Source organism: Siphateles boraxobius, unplaced genomic scaffold, assembly GCF_051911475.1.
Source record: "Siphateles boraxobius isolate OS27281-9 unplaced genomic scaffold, OSU_SipBor_1 19, whole genome shotgun sequence".
In the NCBI taxonomy this organism is placed as follows: domain Eukaryota; kingdom Metazoa; phylum Chordata; class Actinopteri; order Cypriniformes; family Leuciscidae; genus Siphateles; species Siphateles boraxobius.
The window spans coordinates 10,098,041-10,119,652 of NW_027508799.1; the positions used below are offsets into that span (position 1 = coordinate 10,098,041).

A 21,612-nucleotide genomic window follows, 5' to 3' on the forward strand; every position below is an offset into this window, starting at 1 on the left:
GTAATGCAACATGAAATGCCAGAACAGCAATTTATCAAATCCAACAAACACAAAAGTACATTCCATGACAAGAAGAACAGGAGTAAGATTAAGAATAGGTGTCATAAAGTACCAAAAGTATCAATCCTTTTTTTACCTCAGAAATATAGCATGTTTACGTCCTATGTTTTCCTTCTCAGTTGCTGAGAGGTTGATAAACTCTTTAGTCTTTTCACGTGTTGACTACTGTAATGGTCTTTTAGCTAGTTATTAAATCACTAGTGGTGCCAGGAATTTGATTGTAGGTGGGCCTCCATAAAATTGGATGGGCCAGTTAAAATAAGCAAAAAAAAAAAAAAAACGGGTTCCCCGTTTCAACGCTTTTCTGCGGCACTGAGGACAGCGACTCAGTAGCCAACCTGTGTGGCTCTTGTGTCGCTGTCCTCAGCTCAGTGCAGTAATGTTAGCCTAAAAGCCCCGTTCACACTACACGCGACTTTGTCGCTGCAAGTCGCCAGTCGCTGGCGATGAGGTCGCCAGTGGGCGTTCCCACTACTGGTTGACTAGTATGACATCCAAAAGACAGCGAATCAGCTTTCTTGCCGCTAAAAAACACAATTTCTGGAGGGAAAACACTAAATATAAATATACTCTGTACATAAAAACGTCTGTAGTGAAGCATGAAGATGAACGAGACACAGAAGTCGATTTTTCTCGTTGCGGCCGTTTATCTACGGCATAAGCGCAAACGCCGGTCTATCTGGGTTCACGAGACCATTCGGGCTCGGAGACAGCACGGCGAGTACCACCTGCTAGTGCAGGAACTGCGGCTGGATGAAGTCCGATTCCAGCAGTACTTCAGGCTGGATAGGACCCAGTTTGATGTGGTGCTGCGGAGGGTGGGTCCCCTTATTTGCAAGGACAATACACGGTTCCGCCGAGCCATTTCCCCCGGTGAACGGCTGGCAATTTGTTTACGGTAAGTAAGCCTATTTAAATGCGTACCGAACCAGGTTGATTAAAATATTTAATCGATTTAGATGCTTTTATATAAACTAAGACTATCACGTTTAATTTAATCAGTAAATAAATACACACATATGTTTCAATATTTAATCAATGACACCTTGCTATCTCTGATAGGCCTAGAGGATATATTTATATATATATATATAGGATATATATATTGTATATATATATATATATATATATATATAGGATATATATCATGTGTATATATATATATATATATATATGCCTGTGTGTGTGTGTGTGTTTATATTTATACTTGTTTATACTTATAAAGTGTGTGTATATATTATAGCTTTGTGTGTATCAAAGAAAAATCATATATAACATGTTGTGACATATATTACATGTTGAATCTTATTTAATGTGTCGGTTAAATTATTATAAAAATAAATATATAATGTATTTATTTAAGTGCAATATTGTAGAATAATATAGTTAATTGTACAGACTATTCAATCATTTAAACCTACTTGGAATCCCCACAATCGACGAAACTCCTTTCCACGCATCATTTTTATTTATGTCCCTGTACGTGGGCAGAGACATATCAAATAAAACTGGAAAATTACTAACCGCAAGGATCAATTTTTCATCCATCACTGCAGGCCCAGGGGCTGAGGAGAAGGATCACGTGCGCTCCACTCCTATTGGTTGTCACTCGCGAAAATCGGTCTTCATTTACATAAAGTTAAAAATTTCTCAACTTTGTCGCGTCGCCAGACACGTCCAATCTAGTCCCCAACGGTCGCTGTCGCGTGTGTCACCGGAAGACGCCCGTTCACCATTGAAATGAATGGTATCACAACGCTTGGTCGCGTGTAGTGTGAACGGGGCTTAACTGGGGGGGTCGCACACTGGACAAGAAGCGCTGTGCTGCGTCGCGTCTAGCACAACTCGAGGTATCGCACACTGGACGCGCACTTTCTCAGTTTATGGCCAGCAATTTACTGTTATGTTTAAGGACATTATGGAATTAAGATAATGTCTGTTCTATGTTATGATTGTACTGTACAATTAAATACAATTGTTGCTGACTTTGCAGTCTGAACACTTTACCTCAGAGCGTCCGTTAACTGAATGAATTGAGAATATCAGCTGAAAATCCGATAACGTCAGCAATTTTCATTCAATCAGCTGATTTCTATAAATGAATATAAAAAGCTGTGTGTCGGTGTGTGTGTTAGTCTTCTTGGTTACAGGTTAAGGAACCACTGGCATTATTGGAGATTGACTGAGTTGTTGTTCTGGACATGCTGGCGCCCAGCAACCCAAATCTGCGACCTGGAAGGTCATGATGTGCCTAACTTCAGCTGCATAATCGATGGAGATATGCTTCAGTCTATCTGTATATGTGTGGAAAATTACTGTGTTTATCTATTTCATAGCCAATGAGAATCATTCATCCTGTAAGCAATGACGTAGCTTAGACCTTGGAAATCGTATAACTGCTGTGATCTTTGTAACTGTAAGCGGGGCGGCCTACGAACTCCTGTGCGAGTATTGAAGCTGACTTCTGCTGATGAAACTGCAAACTATCTTCAGTAAATATTTTCTTTATTTTTTTATAATTCTGACTCTGAGTCTTCATTCTTCATATCTGGTTCTGGGTCTTTAACTGTATACCCCTTACAATGCAACCACTGAGAGACTCTCCATCTTATTGGGAGAAAACTTTGAGATCTACAGGCTATAAGACAGTTAGGAACCCCTTCGTTTTTTTGCACATTCAGCGAAGCCGAAATGAGATGGCCTGAGAAAATAACAGCAATCAAGGCCCAGCAAGGTGAACACATCGACTTTTCCAAGCTTGAGCACAGTGAACATATTTTCAAGTTCAAGAAACCAGTTTGAAATTATTTGAGCTTTGGAACATGATGTGTTATCCTGCTGCAAGTAGCCATCAGAAGATGGGTACATTATGGTCATAAAGGGATCCACACGGTCAGCAACAATACTCAGATAGGCTGTGGCGATTAAAATATGCTTTATTAGTACTAAGGTGCCCAAAGTATGCCAAGAAAATATCCCCTATACCATTACCAACACCCTGAACCATTGATACAAAATGTGTTGTTGAATGCCCAATTCTGACCCCATCATCTGAATGTCACACTAGAAATGAGACTCGTTAGACCAGAAAACATTTTTCCAATCTTCTATTGTCCAATTTTGGTGAGTCCATTTGTAGCCCAAGATTGTTGTTCTTAGTTGATAGGAGAGGCACTCTGTGTGATCTTTTGCTGCCGTTTCCCATCTGTTTCAAGGTACTTAGAAGTGTTGTGTGTTCAGAGCTTCTGCAGACCTTGGTTGAAATGAGTGGTTAGAGTTACAGTTGCCTTTCTATCAGCTCCAACCAGTCTTACCATTCTCCTGACATCAACTAGACATTTTAGCCCACAGATCTGCCGCTAACTAGACAGTTTCTCTTTTTCTGAGCACTCTCTGTAAATCCTAGAGATAGTTGCACATGAAAATCCCAGTAGACCAGCGGTTTATTAAATACTCATACCAGCTAGTCTTGGCCAACAACCATACCATGTTCAAAGTCACTAAAAATCAGCTTTCTTCCTCATTCTGATGCTCAGTTTGAACTTCATCTTGACAATGCATTTAGTCATCTATACATAGAGTTGCTGCCATGAGATTGTTTAAATTGTGTTCACAAATAGTAACAGGTGAACCTAATAAAGTGGCCAGTGAGTGTATACAGGTCATGTACACAGTCTCATGACAAATAAACATTAAGAAAATTTGATTTGGCCCACATTCATCTACGGCTTGAACGTAGCCTCAATTTCACACAGATACGAATTTTCTGGTGCCATTTTAAATTGCTAAACCATTTGAAACTCTTTCCACACAAAGAACACAAATACGGTCTCAAATTTGTGTGACTTTTCAGGTGTATCTGTAAGTGTAATGGCAAAATAAATTTTTTATTACACTGATCACAATCCAATTTCTTTCCTCTAGAGGGAATTTGCAAATGACTTTTCATGTCTCTTTGATTAATGAAACTTTTCCCACGCTGAAGACATGTGAAAGGCCTCTTTCCATTGTGAAGTCTCATGTGAGTTTTAAGCCTTTCTTTATTTTTAAAACTCTTTCCACAGTGATTGCACATGAAAGGCTTTTCTCCAGAGTGAGTTATTACATGATTCTTAAGGCGATTCATGTCTCCGAAACTACTTCCGCACTGATGACATTTAAAATAGTTCTCTCTTGAGTGAATCCTCATGTGCTTATTAAGGTTTTGCCTTCCTACGAAACTTTTCCCACACTGAACACATGTGAACGGCTTCTCTCCAGTGTGACTTCTCATGTGGTCCTCAAGGGTCTCTTTACGTGTGAAACTCTTTCCACACCTACAACATTTGAACGGCTTTTCTCCAGTGTGAATTTGCATGTGATACCTAAGGCCTACTTCCTGGATGAAGCTCTTCCCACAGAGTCTGCAGGTATAAGGCGTTTCTCCGGTGTGAATTCTCATGTGCTTCTTAAGGTTTCCTTTTTGAGTGAAACTCCTTCCACACTGTTGGCAAGTGAATGAGATATCTTTAGTGTGAATCCTCATGTGAACTTTAAGGTTTCCCTTTTCACAGAACCTCTTTCCACACTGTTGGCAGTTGAAAAGGTTCTCTCCAGTGTGAATTCTCATGTGGTTTGTAAAGTTTCCTTTTTGAGCAAAACTCTTTCCACATTGTTGACAGGTGAAAGGTTTCTCTCCGGTGTGAATTCTCATGTGCCTGGCAAGGGCTCCTTTTTGAGCAAAACTCTTTCCACATTGTTTGCAGGTGAAAGGTTTCTCTCCAGTGTGAGTTCTTATGTGGACTCTAAGGGTTCCACATTGATCAAAACTCTTTCCACACTGTTGGCAGGCGTGTTTTTTAGCTTTTTTTCGTGAGGTCTTTTCAATTTGTGTAGATTTTCTTCCAGTTATGAAATCATGATCTTTCTCTTCCATTTCCTTAAAACTCTCCTCTTTCAGCGCCATCAGGTCTAAGATAAAAAAAAAAGTAAAAAATACAAGTTGACACCAGTTTAATGGCGCAAAGCAAAAGACATCAAAATATTTAACAAAAACATTTTAAGCATCAAAACCAACAACATTTAGACTATATACCCCATCTTAGCCAGGGTTTTTCGTTGGTCAAAATTGTCATTGGTGGTGAAAGACAAACACAGTCATCACACACAGTACAACGTACCTTACCCAAGTGCAACTGCAAGCCTAGTACTGACAATAAATCCAAAATAAATGCATAGTAACAGTTTGTAATATAATTTTTTTTACAACAGTTTGTAATACAAAAAATAAATCTGTTAAATCTGATTCTGCTGCATAAAACCGAATAAAGAATAATACATTAATATATCCTATTGATGATATTATATTGATATTTTAATATAGCCCTATTTTCTGTCCAATTTTTGTGTTACCTGAAATAAAAGTGTGGTTATTTTATTGTATGGGCTTGATTTTTTTTATATACAGATTAATTAAATGATTGAGTTTAATTACAAAGTTTAATAAGAATACATTCACACACACAAAAAAATTTTTAAATAAGAAATGAATTTAAAAAAAAATGTAAACGTCATTCTTGTTTCGGTTTTCGGCCAAGTACATCCAGAATTTTCGGTTTCAGCCCAGAATTTTCATTTCGGTGCATCCCTACCCCAACGCACATAAGTGGTTTTTTACGCATTAATTAGAGGTTGAATTCAAATCAAATACTGCCAAACTGCCCATACTACTTCTGAATCGGATGTCTACTTCATAAATTGTATGAAAATTATGGAAATATATGGCTCAGATTACTCAAACCATACATGGAAATTGAGGCACCCTTATATGGTCAGCAATGCGGCTTGGGTGTCATCTAGTGAAAAAAGTTTGCTACTGTGCCCAAACAAAATCTTACTGAAAGCTCATTTTTGAGATATCAACCAAACATTTGGAACACAACTTTTTTTCTGTTTCAATTTACCTTAACCCTCACTTCTACTGTAATCTGCCAAATGTCTTTAAAACAAGACCAACCATAGGTCTATATTCCAAAGCATTCCTGAATTATAACCATTTAAGTTTGGATAGTGATTTTCGTGTCTTATGCGGGGGAAAAAGTGAGGTGACAGTTAAGAGGTTACCCCTTTATGTTCAAAGATCTCCAACGGCCCCAGGTTATTGTTGTTCAACATTTATTGCACTTATCAACATCACACTCTTTCTTGTTCGTATCATGAGAAAGATTAAAGACTCCAGCTTCGATAGTTGACCACTGTATATGATAAAACTGGGTTGCAGTGACATTCATTTTAAGGCATGACATTTTAAGAAATTAATATCTCTAAACTTTTAAAGGAAAAAACATTTAAATATGTAATTTTGATGATCAAAAAGGATTTTAAAGGTGCTCTAAGCGATGTTGGGTGACGTCACTTCTTGTTGTTCGAAGTATTGTCAAACAAAACGGAGGCTACCTAGACCCTCCGTCCTCCTCATCCGCGCATTAGCCCCCCAAACCCTACTTGTCTGTTATTGGCTTGAACAGTTTATGTTTCGTGGTGTGGGTAAGCCCAGTTTGTTTTTGTTGCCGTTTGTGGAGCCTGGGGTGTCTGCAGGGACCGCGTTTTTTTTACAGTGTGTTCAGGGGACAGGCAGCTAGCGGATAGTCAGGAGATATTTGCTGTATGTGACTAAATGTTTTGGCCTAAATAACGCATGGCATCGCTTAGAGCACCTTTGAAGGATAAAGATGACTACAGGGGAAGTTTAAGATGCGTTATGGTCGATCGGATCACAAGTAGTAAACGAGGAAGACACATACTTGTTTACACCTGTTCATCTCTTCACCGCTTCTGTCGGGATTTCTTCTAGGGGAGGGTCTATCTATGGGTTTTTTCAGGTCTTTCGATCTAATGGACAAAATAATCTTGCGCAATTTTCATATAAACGTGCCAAGAGACAAAGGAAAAACATACAGAGAGCATCAGCTTTCGATTCTGCTCTGATAGCCACAAGGCCACGCCAAACGCTGTGAGTGCGTGTTAGAAATCAGGAATGGTACAAGAACATTGTGCTTGGTTTGTTTGTTGGGTCCTCAGACGTCAAAGTTTAAATCTCGTCTTGTTAGCCTGTTTCCCAAAATTTTTACGCATGAGGTCAAGTAGGCGGAGAGGTGGTGTTCTTTTGTGGCTGTTTGTACGCTTATGATATCAGCTTTACACAATGAAACCAATCCAATATAATTTGTTTTCAACTACATCTGGAAGTGGTCAAAAGTGGACCACTGCAAAACATTTTAGACCCCGTTTGTCTACTTGGTATTAAGTTTCATTTTGGTCGGTCAGATCACATGTGGAAACAGAGCCTTACAACCCTCTATAAACACATATAGGCTATATATATACACACACACACACACACACACACACACACACACACACACACACACACACACACACACACACACACACACAGGTGCTGGTCATATAATTCGAATATCATCAAAAAGTTGATTTCAGTAATTCCATTCAAAAAGTGAAACTTTGATATTATAGTCATTCATTACACACAGACTGATATATTTCAAATGTTTATTTTATTTAATTGTGATTAAAACTGACAACTAATGAAAATCTCACATTCCGCATCTCCGAAAATTAGAATATTACTTAAGCCCAATACAAAAAAAGGATTTTAAGAAATTTTGGCCAACTGAAAAGTATGAACATGAAAAGTATGAACATGTACAGCGCTCAATACTTAGTTGGGGCTCCTTTTGCCTGAATTACTGCAACAATGTGGCGTGGCATGGAGTCGATCAGTATGTGGCACTGCTCAGGTGTTATGAGAGCCCAGGTTGCTCTGATAGTGGCCTTCAGCTCTTCTGCATTGTTGGGTCTGGTGTATCGCATCTTCCTCTTCACAATACCCCATAGATTTTCTATAGGGTTAAGGTCAGGCGAGTTTGCTGGCCAATGAAGAACAGGGATACCATGTTCCCATGTTCCCACATGTTCCTGTGTGCAGGTGCCAAGTAGTGCTGCCGCGATTAGTCGACGTAATCGACCATCCAACTTAGTTGACGGCAATTTTTTTAGTCGATGTGTCGTTTTACTATTGACCGCCTATTTATTTTTGGTCTCCCGTCTCAAAAGGCTCACTGTAATTCACCTCCACACACCAGTCTGTGCACCGTGCACACCCTGCTGGTTAATCTGCTATCCTCTTCCTTCACGCTCCCGCCCCGCCCCGCCTTCACTGCTTTGATATGAAAAATTGCGGGGGCAGGTGACGGTGCTCTCACAGTGGGCTCGTTTGCCGCGGTTCGAGCCCGAGCGCGATTGTTCCCGGCGCCCTGACCGCTGCTATCCGTTCAAAACAGTCAGACTTGCCAGCAATGTTGCGGAGTCAGAAGCTGGCAAAAAGTTGCCCTCGTGTATCATCAGCTTTAAAGAGTGCTGCTCTAGCTCTGTAGCCTAACCTTAAAGTTATTTGATTATTTTTAATGAATAAGAGACAGCAGTAAAGGTTGTCGCCTGTTTAAGACCTGGTGGCTAGGGCTGGGCGATATGGACCAAAAGTCATATCCCGATATATTTTGGCTGAATATTGATATACGATATATATCCCGATATTTTTTCCGCAAATGTTCAGTCAAAGTCAAAGCCAAATATAGTCTTCACTATATAAATTATAGTTAACTATATAATTATAGTATATTATGTTTTGGCCCTTCAGTTGAGTTCAAAATAAGATGGACAACAAAATAACACCTGATTTTTTTTTTAAATTAGTCGTTTAGATTAGTCGACTAATCGAAAAATTAGTCGTTAGAAAATTAGTCGTTAGTGGCAGCACTAGTGCCAAGTCCTGTTGGAAAATGAAATCTGCATCTCCATAAAGTTGGTCAGCAGCAGGAAGCATGAAGTGCTCTAAAACTTCCTGGTAGACGGCTGCGTTGACCTTGGACCTCAGAAAACACAGTGGACCAACACCAGCAGATGACATGGCACCCCAAACCATCACTGACTGTGGAAACTTTACACTGGACTTCAAGCAACGTGGATTCTGTGCATAAATTTGGACCACTCAGCAGCAGTCCAGTCCTTTTTGTCTTTAGCCCAGGTGAGACGCTTCTGACGCTGTGTCTTGTTTAAGAGTGGCTTGACACAAGAAATGCGACAGCTGAAACCCATGTCTTGCATACGTCTGTGCGTGGTGGTTCTTGAAGCACTGACTCCAGCTGCAGTCCAGCTGTGAATCACCCCCACGTTTTTGAATGGGTTTTGTTTCACAATCCTCTCCAGGGTGCGGTTATCCCTTTTGCTTGTACACTTTTTCTACCACATCTTTTCTTTTCCTTCACCTCTCAATTAATGTGCTTGGACACAAAGCTCTGTGAACAGCCAGCCTCTTTAGCAATGACCTTTTGTGTCTTGCCCTCCTTGTGCAAAATGTCAATGGTCATCTTTTGGACAGCTGTCAAGTAGGGGTGGCACGGTTCACAAAACCCACGGTTCGGTTCATATCACGGTTTTAGGGTCATGGTTTTCGGTTCTGTACGGTTCTTGTTGTTATTTTTTCTTTTAATCTTTAACACTCCAGAAATGTACTTCACCCTAGGCTATAGCTTAATTATCCACAATTCAGGATACAGTATTAAAAAAAAATTATATCATGTAATCATGCACAAACTTGACTTGAATTTGACTTGACTTTAAGCACATTATTGAGACCATCTCTGAGGAAAGCTACGTGACATTTTGATACAGCAAGAGAGAAGACATTGATGAAATGCTTTTGTTTATTTGGCAAAAAAGGAGAATGTGTATTGCTATCTCTACAGGGACTTATGTGCATTTTTAGCACACAAAGATTAAAATTAACTTCCATTTATCAAACTGTCAACTTCAGTGTAGCTCTTACAAAATGTTTATCTTTTAAAAGAAAAAGAAAAGAACTCTTAAAGCACTATCTTTTAAATAAGTCAAAATATGTCACACATAATTGCCAATAATGAGGCTATAACAATAGCAAAGGCCATAACCATAAAGTGAAACATAAGTTCAACCTCAACACAAAAACAGTATCAACAATGCTTGTATTCCCTGAGAGAGAGGATATTTTTTTTCACTTGAAATTAAAGTGCAGTATTTGGAAACATATGACTGGAGTTCGTATCTAAACTTAGTGTCACTGTATATATTTAAATATCATAGGTAACATGAAATCCAAAATGTTCCTACACACCGGACTTAGCTATACGACGCTGGCGCATCCTCCAACTCCGGTTAGCCTTCCTTATCTCTCCCACTTGCCATTTCTACTCGTGACGAGACCTGCAGCACTCCATACTCCACTTTTACTGTCCGACTTGAACCGGCGCTGCACAGACCGATCGGTTTATGACATCAAAGTACCGCAGAGTGATTGAAAAGCATACGGAGCCGTTGCTCTCGCGGTACATTGATGTTATTCATCGATCGGTCTGTGCAGCGCCGGTTCAAGTCAAACAAGCCTCATATGCATGTCCATTGTCCACTCATCTCTTGTTTCGTGCAAAAAGTAAACGCACTGTCTGAGGTCACAGGCACGAGGTTACATTGCGCATGCGTCGAACCGTGCGACGCACACACGCACCGAACCGAGACAAGCGAACCGAACGGTTCGGATGTTATTTCATGTACCATGCCACCCCTACTGTCAAGTCCGCAGTCTTCCCCATGATTGTGTAGCCTACAGAACTAGACTGAGAGACCATTGAAAGGCCTTTGCAGGTGTTTTGAGTTAATTAGCTGATTAAAGTGTGGCACTAGGTGTCTTCAATATTCAACCTTTTCACAATATTTAATTTTCTGAGATACTGATTTTGGGGTTTTCATTAGTTGTCAGTTATAATCATCAAAATTAAAAGGAATGAACACTTGAAATATATCAGTCTGTGTGTAATGAATGAATATAATATCCAAATTTTACTTTTTTAATGGAATTACTGAAATAAATCAACTTTTTGATGATATTCTAATTATGTGACCAGCACGTGTGTGTGTGTGTGTGTGTGTATATGTTCTGTCAATTGATTAAAAAAATTAAAAACACTTAGCTACATTTTTATAGGTTTTAATTAAGTTTATATATTTTATAATGCAATAATTTCACATTAAATTTCCAAATTAATGTAGGGACAACATAAAAAGATGCCATTAAACAAGTATTTAAAATATGCTGTCTTTATGTTTAATTTATGGGTGGGACATGTCCGCACCACTTTTTCTCATTGTTGATATTGTCCCCCACCAATGTGTGAAACATTGAGGCACGGTTGTACCTAATACAAATAAATAAAACATCTCCAGTTAACTAGCAGAGCATTCGTTTAATTTTTTAATAAATAAGAGACAATCCAGCGCTAAAATGTGTTTTCTAAATCAAGCTGAGTGCTCGTTGCCGCGGCTAGTTGCATGGATACAGAGTTCTGCCGTGCAAAGGCAAAAGACCGTCACTTCGTTTTTGTTATTGTTATTGATATTTTTGGCACATTCAAGACCTCCTTTATCATGTGGATAAGTATCTTGAGTCAAATTTGTTGTTTTTTCAAATAAATAATGGGTTGTCTTAACCGTAACTTCCAAAAGCCCATCAGAAACCAAGGCAGAACACCGTAACACCAGTTACGGCTCTTTGGCTTTGTTTTGGAACGCTCACGCTGGAGTTACGGCACTCTGCCTGTGTTTAGCCGCGCGTCAATATAAAGTTACTGTGCCGGCATTCTGTCAAATAATGCTACCCATCAGATTATACGGTGTTCTGCCTTTGTTTTACTCTCCATTAAAATTCAAATTACGATGTAACCTGTGTAGCTACTTTGTACAGCTGGCATCAGTCCCTGTAACTTCTGATGTCCTCAGAGCTTTGTCCTGCACTAATGCGGTCAGAACATTTAGTATGCTCTGAACCCGCTCCATCGACAAACGAGCGATATCGATCACGAAGGATACAGAGATGACAGAAAAATTTTACATATGCCGTAGCAGGTGAATACAACAAAGAACGTCCTGGTTGCGTATGCAACCCACCGTTCCCTGAAGGAGGGAACGGAGGACGAAGTCGACGGTCGACTGAATGGGGATCTCGCTAGAGAGCCTATCCTCTTCGAGTACTATTGAACGAGCCAATGTAATTGGCGTGCGTGATTCACATCACCCCGCGGCGCGGGTATAAATACGGAAGTGGATGCACGCACTAGTTGCTTTTCGCTGAGGAGCCGAGAGTAACCCGGGGTCAGCGGTGGTCCAGCGGTAGTGGCAAGGGGACTACGTCCTCCGTTCCCTCCTTCAGGGAACGGTGGGTTGCATACGCAACCAGGACGTTCCCTTTCAGTCGATAACGTCAGACGTAGTCGACGGTCGACTGAATGAGGATAACCTTTGAAAACGCCACTAATGCTGCCACCTTCCAGTGCCTAAACCAAAGCCTCCTGATGACTCCGCCTTAGGCCAGGGAAGTCACTGCTGTTCCTACAGGACCACTGGGAAAGCGTTCCCAGTACATTGGAAGGAAGGGACGCTGCGGAAGCCATATCCAACCCAGAGGGAGGTAATGTGGAAAATACACATATGAACTGGGCGGAAACCGGGCAGTCTAAAATATGGAATGTCACTGGGGTGGCTCCAGCCTAAGACGGGGGGAGACACACCGGACAGTGACGGCTGAGAGACTCTGCCGAGGGAAGACACGGGCTCACCGCAGGGAGCCGTATCGTGGGAGAATAACCATATGGGGTCGCCGTAGGGACCGCAACATATGGATCCAGCCTAACACAGGCTCCACACTGCTTACGAGTGGAGGCCTAACACCAGACGTTCCGCAGGTCCGATGTCGGAGGGTGGTGGAGGAACTCAACAGGGTTCAATTTTAAGGGAACTCAACTAGAGTAGAAAGGCGCACGTATCCAGTCCATAGGAGGGGAATGGCGCAGCAAGCCGACACTTGAACCGGGCTCACGGTGAAACTGGCTTCATGAGAAGGGAGCCCACGGGGAAGCAGCGGTTCAACTAGGTGTCGTCCAGCCCCCAACTCTAGAATCTGTTTTAGCAAAGCATATCGTCAACTACCAGGCGGAGCACTTTACACTCATCATAGAGGAGCTCAACACCTAAGTGGACATGTTGCATCTCGGATTTTTACCGAAATGAAGGCAAGCACTAGTGCGACTTTGCATGGAAACAGCCTTCCCTCTCTGCTGAATTCCAACAGATATTTGTAGAGCTGGTCTGAGGTCTATGGCTTGCGTTCTGTACACGTCCAAGCGAATGGACAGAGAAGCCAGGGCTGGATCTCCCTCCTCCAGGGCAGCGCTTGCAGGCTCACCACCTGCTCCTATTACGGGAGAGGTAGGAACCTTGGGCACAATCCGAGCCGGGGTCTCAGCTTGTGAGAGTTAGCCGGCCCAGACTCCAGGCACAATACGTTGACCGAAAGCGAGCAAGTCCCTACCCTCTAGTAGAGACCATGCGAGCAGGAGAACTGATATAACAGAATTTTTAACTCACTGCCTGCAGTGGCTCAGGGGCGGTCTCTGCAGTGCATCGCACCAGGGACAAGGCCCAAGAGGATAAAGAGGGACGCAAGGATTTACAAGACCTTGCTCCTCAGGAACCTGACGATCAGAACGTGCTTCTGCACACTTCTGCAACATGATGAGCGTCGTTTAAACACCGAGGCAACATAATTTTGAGGGTGAAGGAAAACAGCCTACTCCAACCCATTTTGCAGGAAAGAGAGCACTGAAGTGATCGAAAAGCTTTCAGGATCTCCTCTGGAGAGAAGACGCACTCAACGACTAGGTTCCACTTCTAAAGGCGTAAGCACGCTACCCATTTCTAGGGGGTGCTCGCAGAAGTGATGGTAACTATCACATGCCTGTGATAGCCACCTGAACCTCCACGTTCAGATGTAAGACTGCCCGGAATCTCCAGGGGAAGAACGCATGTGCCATCGTGCCCTGTCCCTGAAAGAGTTTTCAGGGGAAGTCAGGAGGCTGTCGATGGGAACCAGGTCTAGTTGGGCCAATAAGGGGCAACTATGAAGACCTGTTCCTCTCCTGACGTAGGTGCAAGCGACGGGCGCAAAAAGACAGGAACATTGCTCAAAACAACATGTAAAGATCACTGGGCTTCAGGAGCATTTTCTGCTCAGCACTTGAGTGTGATAAGTTCACTGAGCTTCAGGAGCATTCCTGCTCAACACCTCAGTGTGATGAACTCACTGAGCTTCAGGAGCATTTCTGCTCAACACTTGAGTGCGAAGAACTTCACAGAGCAACAGGAGCATTTCTGCTCAGCACTTGCGTGATGAATTCACTGAGCTACAGGAGCATTTCTGCTCAACACCTGAGTGTGATGAACTCACTGAGCTACAGGAGCATTGCTGCTCAACACCTGAGTGCGATGAACTTCACTGAGTTTCAGGAGCATTTCTGCTCAACATGAAGTGTGATGAATTCACTGACTTGAGCAGGCGCAAGGCGACCATGAGTCGCAGTCGGTTTTAGAAGGCTCACTGGAGTTAAACGCATTTCTGCGGGCCCCTGGGGCAGCTGAGAGCCAGTGTTTGTCCAAGGGTAGTCCGCTCGGTTCATACAAACACTGGCAGGAAGACGAAACCGGAGGGGCAACTGAGCGGCCCCGGAATGGTCATGACCCAGCTGGACCCAGGGGATGGAGTCTCCACTTGCCCTGGCTATAACTGTCTTGAGGCTCGATGGCGGCACGATTGAGTAGAGCGGGAAGAGTGGAACAAAGCGTCCTCAGAAGCTTCTGACTCCAAGGAGGAGGTGACGGGTGAGTTGTGACATGCAAGGGAAGCTTGCGCAACGGTCGCAATGTCTAACAACTCGAGGCACAAATGCCCGTGTAGTCGAGGGTCGCCCCGGCCCCCGTTAAAACACGCCCTTTGTACATGGCCCCTCTGTTGAAGAGGGTTTGGCAGCAGACCGGGATGAACTATAGTCACACAGGGTGAGCTGCTCTGCCACGATCACCTCGGGACTCGATCATGAAGCTAGCGTTGAAGCGGTCACATATGGAGGAAGCCAAAGGCTGCAACTACCATATACCCCAGGAGCCTCTGAAAGTTCTTTCAGTGGGACCCTTTCTCACTTCAAACACCAGCTGAACACACTCTCATTGGAGAGACGTGTTAGACCGAGTCCATCTCCAAAACTGAAAAAGAGATACTCAGCCCGTTGGCGAGATTACTCTCTTCCAGTTGACCTGAAGACCCACGGGGCTCTGGAGCACTCTAGGGGAAGGACACTGTACTGATACTCCACCCTTACACGCAACACACAGGATGGCCTGCGGTGCGGAAGGTAGAGATCTGAAGCACATGTCTTTCAGGTCGGAGCTGCAGACCGATCTTGGGCCAAGATGGTCACGACCCACCATCTAGTAGCACGAAGAACGAGTTTACAAAGGCCTTCGTACCGACTGGAGGAGCGGCTATATCAAATCCTTCGCCAACAGGATAAGATAAGCACGCACAAGTCAGGAGCACTGCTCAACACTCGGTGTGATGAATATCACTGAATTTTCAGGAGCACGTCTGCTCAACACCTAATGTGATGATTATCACTGACTTGAGCGGGGTAGCCGAGCCTGAGGTGGGGCAGCAAAGTAGAGAGAGTGGTGTTAGTGTGCTGCGCAACACTTACCTGTCTCCACTAGCGGCAGGGGGCGCGTGAGAAGGCGGATGAACGGGTTCTCGAACGCACCAAGCTACCTGTTGGCGACCAAGGGGGAGCTGAGGGGTGTAAGGCTATACAGGGTCACACCCGCCAGACTGGCCCTCTTGGGACCCAGGAACAGATGAAATTGCTCTCTCTTTGAAGTGTGGGTACCGCTTGCTCCACTTTTCTTTTATTTTTTTTTAGGGAGCCAGCTGCTGAACAGACACACACACAAACAAAAAGGCTCCACCTTTTTGGAGGGAGTGATCGTGCCACTCCAAGAGCATCTCATCCATTCCTGGGCGGCCCGCTCCGGAATGCTTTCGCTGTCGCTTGCCACCTGGCTTGGCAGCGCCTGGAGCGGGCTGGGCGTCTCTACTGCGGCCGGCTCCATGCTGAGGCCTGGGTGGAGGCTGCTGCGGAGGCCCAGCAGGAGCGGCGGCCGGGGAACGCCCACGGCGACGAGCAGGCGGAGGAGCTGCCACCGGCGGCGGGTTGAGGCAGCAGCTGGCCACCGGGGCAGGATGTGCCGGATGACCTCCGTCTGCGCTTGAGCGGCAGAGAACTGTTGGATGCAGATCTCCACTGCGTCGCCGACCAGCCCAACCTGGGAAATTGGGGAGACCAGGAACCGAACCTTGTCCGCATCCGCCATAGCAACCAGGCTGAGCCAACGAAGGCGCTACTGGACCACCACGTTGGACATCGCCAGACCGATCACGCACGCTACGACACTCGTGCCCCAGGGGGTGAGGTCGGATGCAGTGCGGTGCTCACCTATGAGCGCACGGTCTGGATTACCCTCGTGCATGCCATGGGTGCCCTAGCCTGCAGCAACGCCATGGCATGCAAGAGGATGCGGCTTGCCCACAGGCTTTGTAAGCTCTGCCCGTTGGAACGGACGAAACTCACAGGCCTTAGGGGGGAGACGAGGATCCCCCCAAAAGGCAGCGGCCGCCGGACACAGGTGCACCTGTGTCGACAGACCGCTCCAATGGATGGACCCTTCGCAACCCTTCACCGTTGCTGATGCTGTTCACCACCTGATAAGCTCTCCATGCATTTCGGGAAAGAAAGGCACTGGGGCGGCGAGCTGAGAACCAGCGCGGCCCGCCCCAAGACACCAAACTCCAGATTCCAACCGAGACTGAACGGGACACGGTAGAGGTTCCACTCGAGCCCGGCAGCCTCGGCGGCCCGTTTCAGCATAGCTGATAATTCTGGATCTGGCTCGGGCAACATTGAACTCCCGGAGGGAGTCATCATCTCTAGAAGTCAGCTCACCCTCCGATGCTGCAATCGACGTCCTGTCCTCCAAGGGAGCCCCGAGTGAAACCGCTGGCCCAGGCCCACCCATTACAGATGGACCAGCAGACAACACAGGAGGCTCCAGTGGTTGCAGTGAAAGGGAGGAGTGAGGAGCCCACAGGGAATGGTTACCGGGCGGGATATCCCACACTATCCTCCGGTCACCGATCCCACACAGCACCCGTGCAGGGTGGGGGATGGTAATGGGGACTCGCTCTCCGCGTTTAATGAAGGCGAGTCTCGCCCTCAACACTGCGACAGTCATGTTCCCACAGTGAAAACATGAGCTGTCCACAAAAGCTGTCTCAGCGTGCTGTAAGCCCAAACACGTGACACAACAGTTGTGACATCAGAGAGAGACAGGGAACGACCGCACCCAGAAACGCACGGGCAGAATGACATCTTGAAAAAGACGCAAACGCACCCGTGTTGCTCTTTCAGAAAATAGGACCGTCACCAGTGCCGGAGCACACAGGGGAATGACCGCGGCAACACTGAACAGAGAACTGAAACAGTGAAGCACTCACTTTTCCGCCCTTCCAACCAGCCATCAACACATACAAACATTTGGAAATTTGTTGCTGTTAAAACAGCAGTTGAGAGCTCAAAGCTCGCGATCACCGCTACACTCGCGCTGTAGAACACCAGCACTGGGAGAGTCTTCCTGAAGAACACCGACACACTCGCTCGTTGTAGACAACAGCACTCTCAGAGACATCAAACGATCGGCTCCGAAGCGAAAGGCAACTAGTGCGTGCATCCACTTCCGTATTTATACCCCGCGCCGCGGGGGCGGAGTGTGTGATGCGAATCACGCACGCCAATTACATTGGCTCGTTAAATAATACTCGAAGAGGATAGGCTCTCTAGCGAGATCCCCATTCAGTCGACCGTCGACTACGTCTGATAATGACATCAGTGATAATGATGGTGCAACAGCGGCTCGCTGCTTTCGTCAAGTGTATGATGCCAGGTGGAATGAGCTTATATCAGCCAAAGCCTTACAGGGGCTCACAGAGTCCAAGTGGAATTTCCCACAGCTGTTACCTTTTACAGAAGATGTAAAAACCCTGCATTGCTACCTGGATGACAAGCAGCGCCAGTTCTACAGTGACTTGACTGCAGAGTGCTCATCTTGCAACTGGGCTAACTTGACAAAAGTGACTCTGGCACAAATTATTTTATTCAACAGGCCTAGAAAAGGGGAAGTCTCCAAAATGTGTGTTTCAACATTCATCCTAAGAGACAAATCAGATCCTCATGAAGATGTCAATGTAGCTCTCTCTGAGCTAGAGAAAAGTCTCTGCAAGCATTTTGTGAGACTTGAAATAAGAGGTAAGAGAGGGCGGAAGGTGCCTGTGCTCTTAACCCCTGCGATGGTGGATTCCCTTAATTTGCTTGTGGAGAAGAGAGAAGAATGTGGAGTGGCTGATAACAACTCATACATGTTTGCACGCCCATGTGCAGTGTCCCACTACAGAGGGTCAGATTGCATTCGTTACTTTGTGAAAGCTTGTGGAGCCAAGAACCCTCTCTCACTCACCTCTACAAAGCTCAGGAAGCATGTTGCTACACTTTCAAAAGTACTCAATCTCAATGACACAGAACTTGATCAACTGCCAGATTTCCTTGGCCATGACATCAGGGTCCATCGCCAGTTCTATCGCTTACCTGAGGGAACTCTCCAGCTTACGAAGATCAGCAAGATTCTCATGGCCCTTGAGCAGGGGCGTTTATCAGAGTTTAAAGGAAAGACCCTAGATGATATCAACATCGCCCCAAATGGTACCAATGCCTTTTTATTAGAAAAATATAAGAAAATGCAGATATTGTTTTTCCAGTACACTCCGAACAGCGTTGTGATGGTTTTGTTACCTGCCTTCTTTTTATTTTAGAGACAGTCCTGTGTGACAAAGAAATCCAAGAGGCCAGGCTGGAGGAGAACATGCCAGGTATCTATTTCAATACTTGCTGTACTTGAAGATGAATGTCTGCATCCGTTTTTTCTTTATGAGATATTTGCTTCCAGAAAGATATTATTTAAGTTTGAGTATGATTTTAACAGCTCTTTTAACAGAATTTGGGTTATCAAAAAGGAATGTTCTCTTTCTTTACTAAGCCAAATCCTAATTCCTTCATGCTTCCACCTAGAATGGGTGGGAAACTAGGGCTGGGTAAAAAATATAGATTTCTCGATATTAATCGATTGTCATTTTTACGAACCGATATCAATTCTTAAATCCCAAGAATCGATTAGTCATCCTGTTTTCATTTGATGAATGAATGGAACATTGTAGCGCGCATCCCATCCAATAAATCGTAATAATATTTGTGCTTTGTTACTATTGATGTGAAATAGTGCCAGATTCCAAATTACGTCCATTTTCTTACAAAATTCAAAAACATAAATACGGTTTTGGCGCTGTGGCGTGAGATCGCTCTGGCGCCGCTCAAGAGGAGCAGCAGCGCGGAGCGCACATGATCTTCTCTTTCGCCTTAAAGGGGAAATGAAACGTCCAAGTTTTGGCACTGGTAGTAGCTTCATATATTAGAAAAATCACATTGCCTAAGATTTTATTTTAAAAAGTTGTTAAAACCACAGATATGACAATTATTTTCGTAATTTCTAGCTAGCTATCCATCTAGCGATTCGCCATTTTGGAGTGATGTCACAGCCTACGTAACGGGGTTGGTTGGTTCTGTTGGTGAGTGAAGAGAGTGAAGCGTTCCTGGACCGGACTGAATACGCATTTGATTTGAAATGGAGGAAGACGAACTTGAAAGACCTGTTGAGCCCGTGTGTCCCATTGCTTATGCATTTGAGCCGATACGGCGTGGGAACCTAGCTAGGATGACCACCTGGCTATTGCTCTGTTGCAGGTCAGCACACCTGATTTTGCGGGACACGAGGGAAAGAACTTACAATTATTATACAAGGTGAATAAATATTGATTTTATATTAGCTTTCTTTTTGCAGTGATGTTAAAGGGTAAGTTTGGCGTTTTACAAGTAAAGCCCTGTTTTAAGATCGGTTAAAGGGCACCTATTATGGCATTTAAAATAGGATTTGCTCACTGACTCCCAAATGATTCGTTCAACGACTCATTTTTCCAAACCCCTCCTTTGCGTGACGCTAATCTGCGGTGATTGGTCAGATGACCCAGTCAGTTATTGTTTGCGTTAGCTCAACGCATAAACATATTGATAAAGCACTGCTGTACTACAAGGTATTGCTCTATTCTTTATGACAACTCCAATAACAACGACAAACATTTCACATATTTAAAAAAAAAATTGACAATTGGATACCTAGAAGCTGTGCCGAGCGTAACTTACACAACACACACAAATACTTATTGAGCATGCTACAAAACACATAAAAGCAACAATTATTAATAATACTTACAGGTTGTGATTCGGAGGAGGAAGCTGATCCAAATAAACTTGGTACTGAACCTTCCTTCAGTATCAACCGAAAGCATTTATGTTGGTAAAGCAATCGTCATTAAAATAACGCGAATAGCACAAGGTTCGCTCTATACTTGTGTGGTATAGTTGTATATATGAACTGTAGACACTTAGTCTTCACACTTAGTCTTCAAATGCTCCTCCCTGGGCAGTGAAAAAGGGTCGCTTTTGATTCGCACTTCAGAACACAGCGTCTTGTTGTCGACATGATGTTTTCAAGTTTTCCCTGGTATCTGCGTGCGCAATGAGGGGGCGTTTCTTATTCAAATAACTTGTCAAGTTGATGTCATCTAGATAGATAAAAAGCATTGTTCGTATATCGATTCATATCAGCGACTCAGATTCGACTCTTACTTTTGAGAGACAATAAATTTGTATACGGTGAACTTTCATATTTAAAACTTTGCAGGATGTTTTCGTTCACTTAGATCTATGTTACACACTACATGAAAGGTAATTTTCAAAATTCCATAATAGGTGCCCCTTTAAGATTAAACCTATACAATGGTTTCATAGGGGCACTGGAACAATCATTCATATAAACGCATTAAACTTTAGTTTACAAAGACGTGATGCTTTCCAATAGGTGTTTTACCATTCGTTCTAAAACTGTGGACCTATTTTTCCAAATGCCTCACCATCGGACATTCTTCCAAAAACTACGATAAAACCTGTTGGAAAGCATCTTTTGCAGCGATTTTTGCGTGATCAGTGAACACCCCAGACCACTTGGTATTTCAGACACTTTAAGTTTTAGCAACGAGCACTTTGATCCAAAACAACACATTTCAGCACTAGATTGCCAACGAACTAAATGAATATTCTGCTAGTTAACTGGAGATGTTTTATTTATTTGTATTGGTACATTCGTGCTAAACAGTGTACCTTTCCCTACATCTGTCTCACCATCATTACTATGTAATGCATACCATGTTTCATATCCCAACACGTTTCATTGCCACACATCTAGCAATTACGAGAGGGATTTAGTTGATAGATGCGAGTGTAACAACTGAGGATGTCGGTGGAAATGAGCTTGCTACGACCCCGGGCCTGCGATATGAAACACAAAAAGAAAGTTGAGGAA

The 21,612-nt window shown here is 43.8% G+C and overlaps 1 protein-coding gene across 2 annotated transcripts in view; it reads right to left on the reverse strand.

Moving 5' to 3' along the window:
* Window positions 1-2,978: 2,978 nt before the first annotated feature.
* LOC143742430 (uncharacterized) overlaps window positions 2,979-21,612 on the reverse strand; it is a 53,711-nt gene continuing 35,077 nt past the window's right edge. For both annotated transcript variants that reach the window (XM_077235281.1, XM_077235282.1), the window contains exon 4: window positions 2,979-5,010. In XM_077235281.1, the coding sequence (XP_077091396.1) occupies window positions 3,779-5,010 (1,232 nt within the window). In that variant the 3' untranslated portion in view covers window positions 2,979-3,778. The remainder of the gene's footprint in view (window positions 5,011-21,612) is intronic.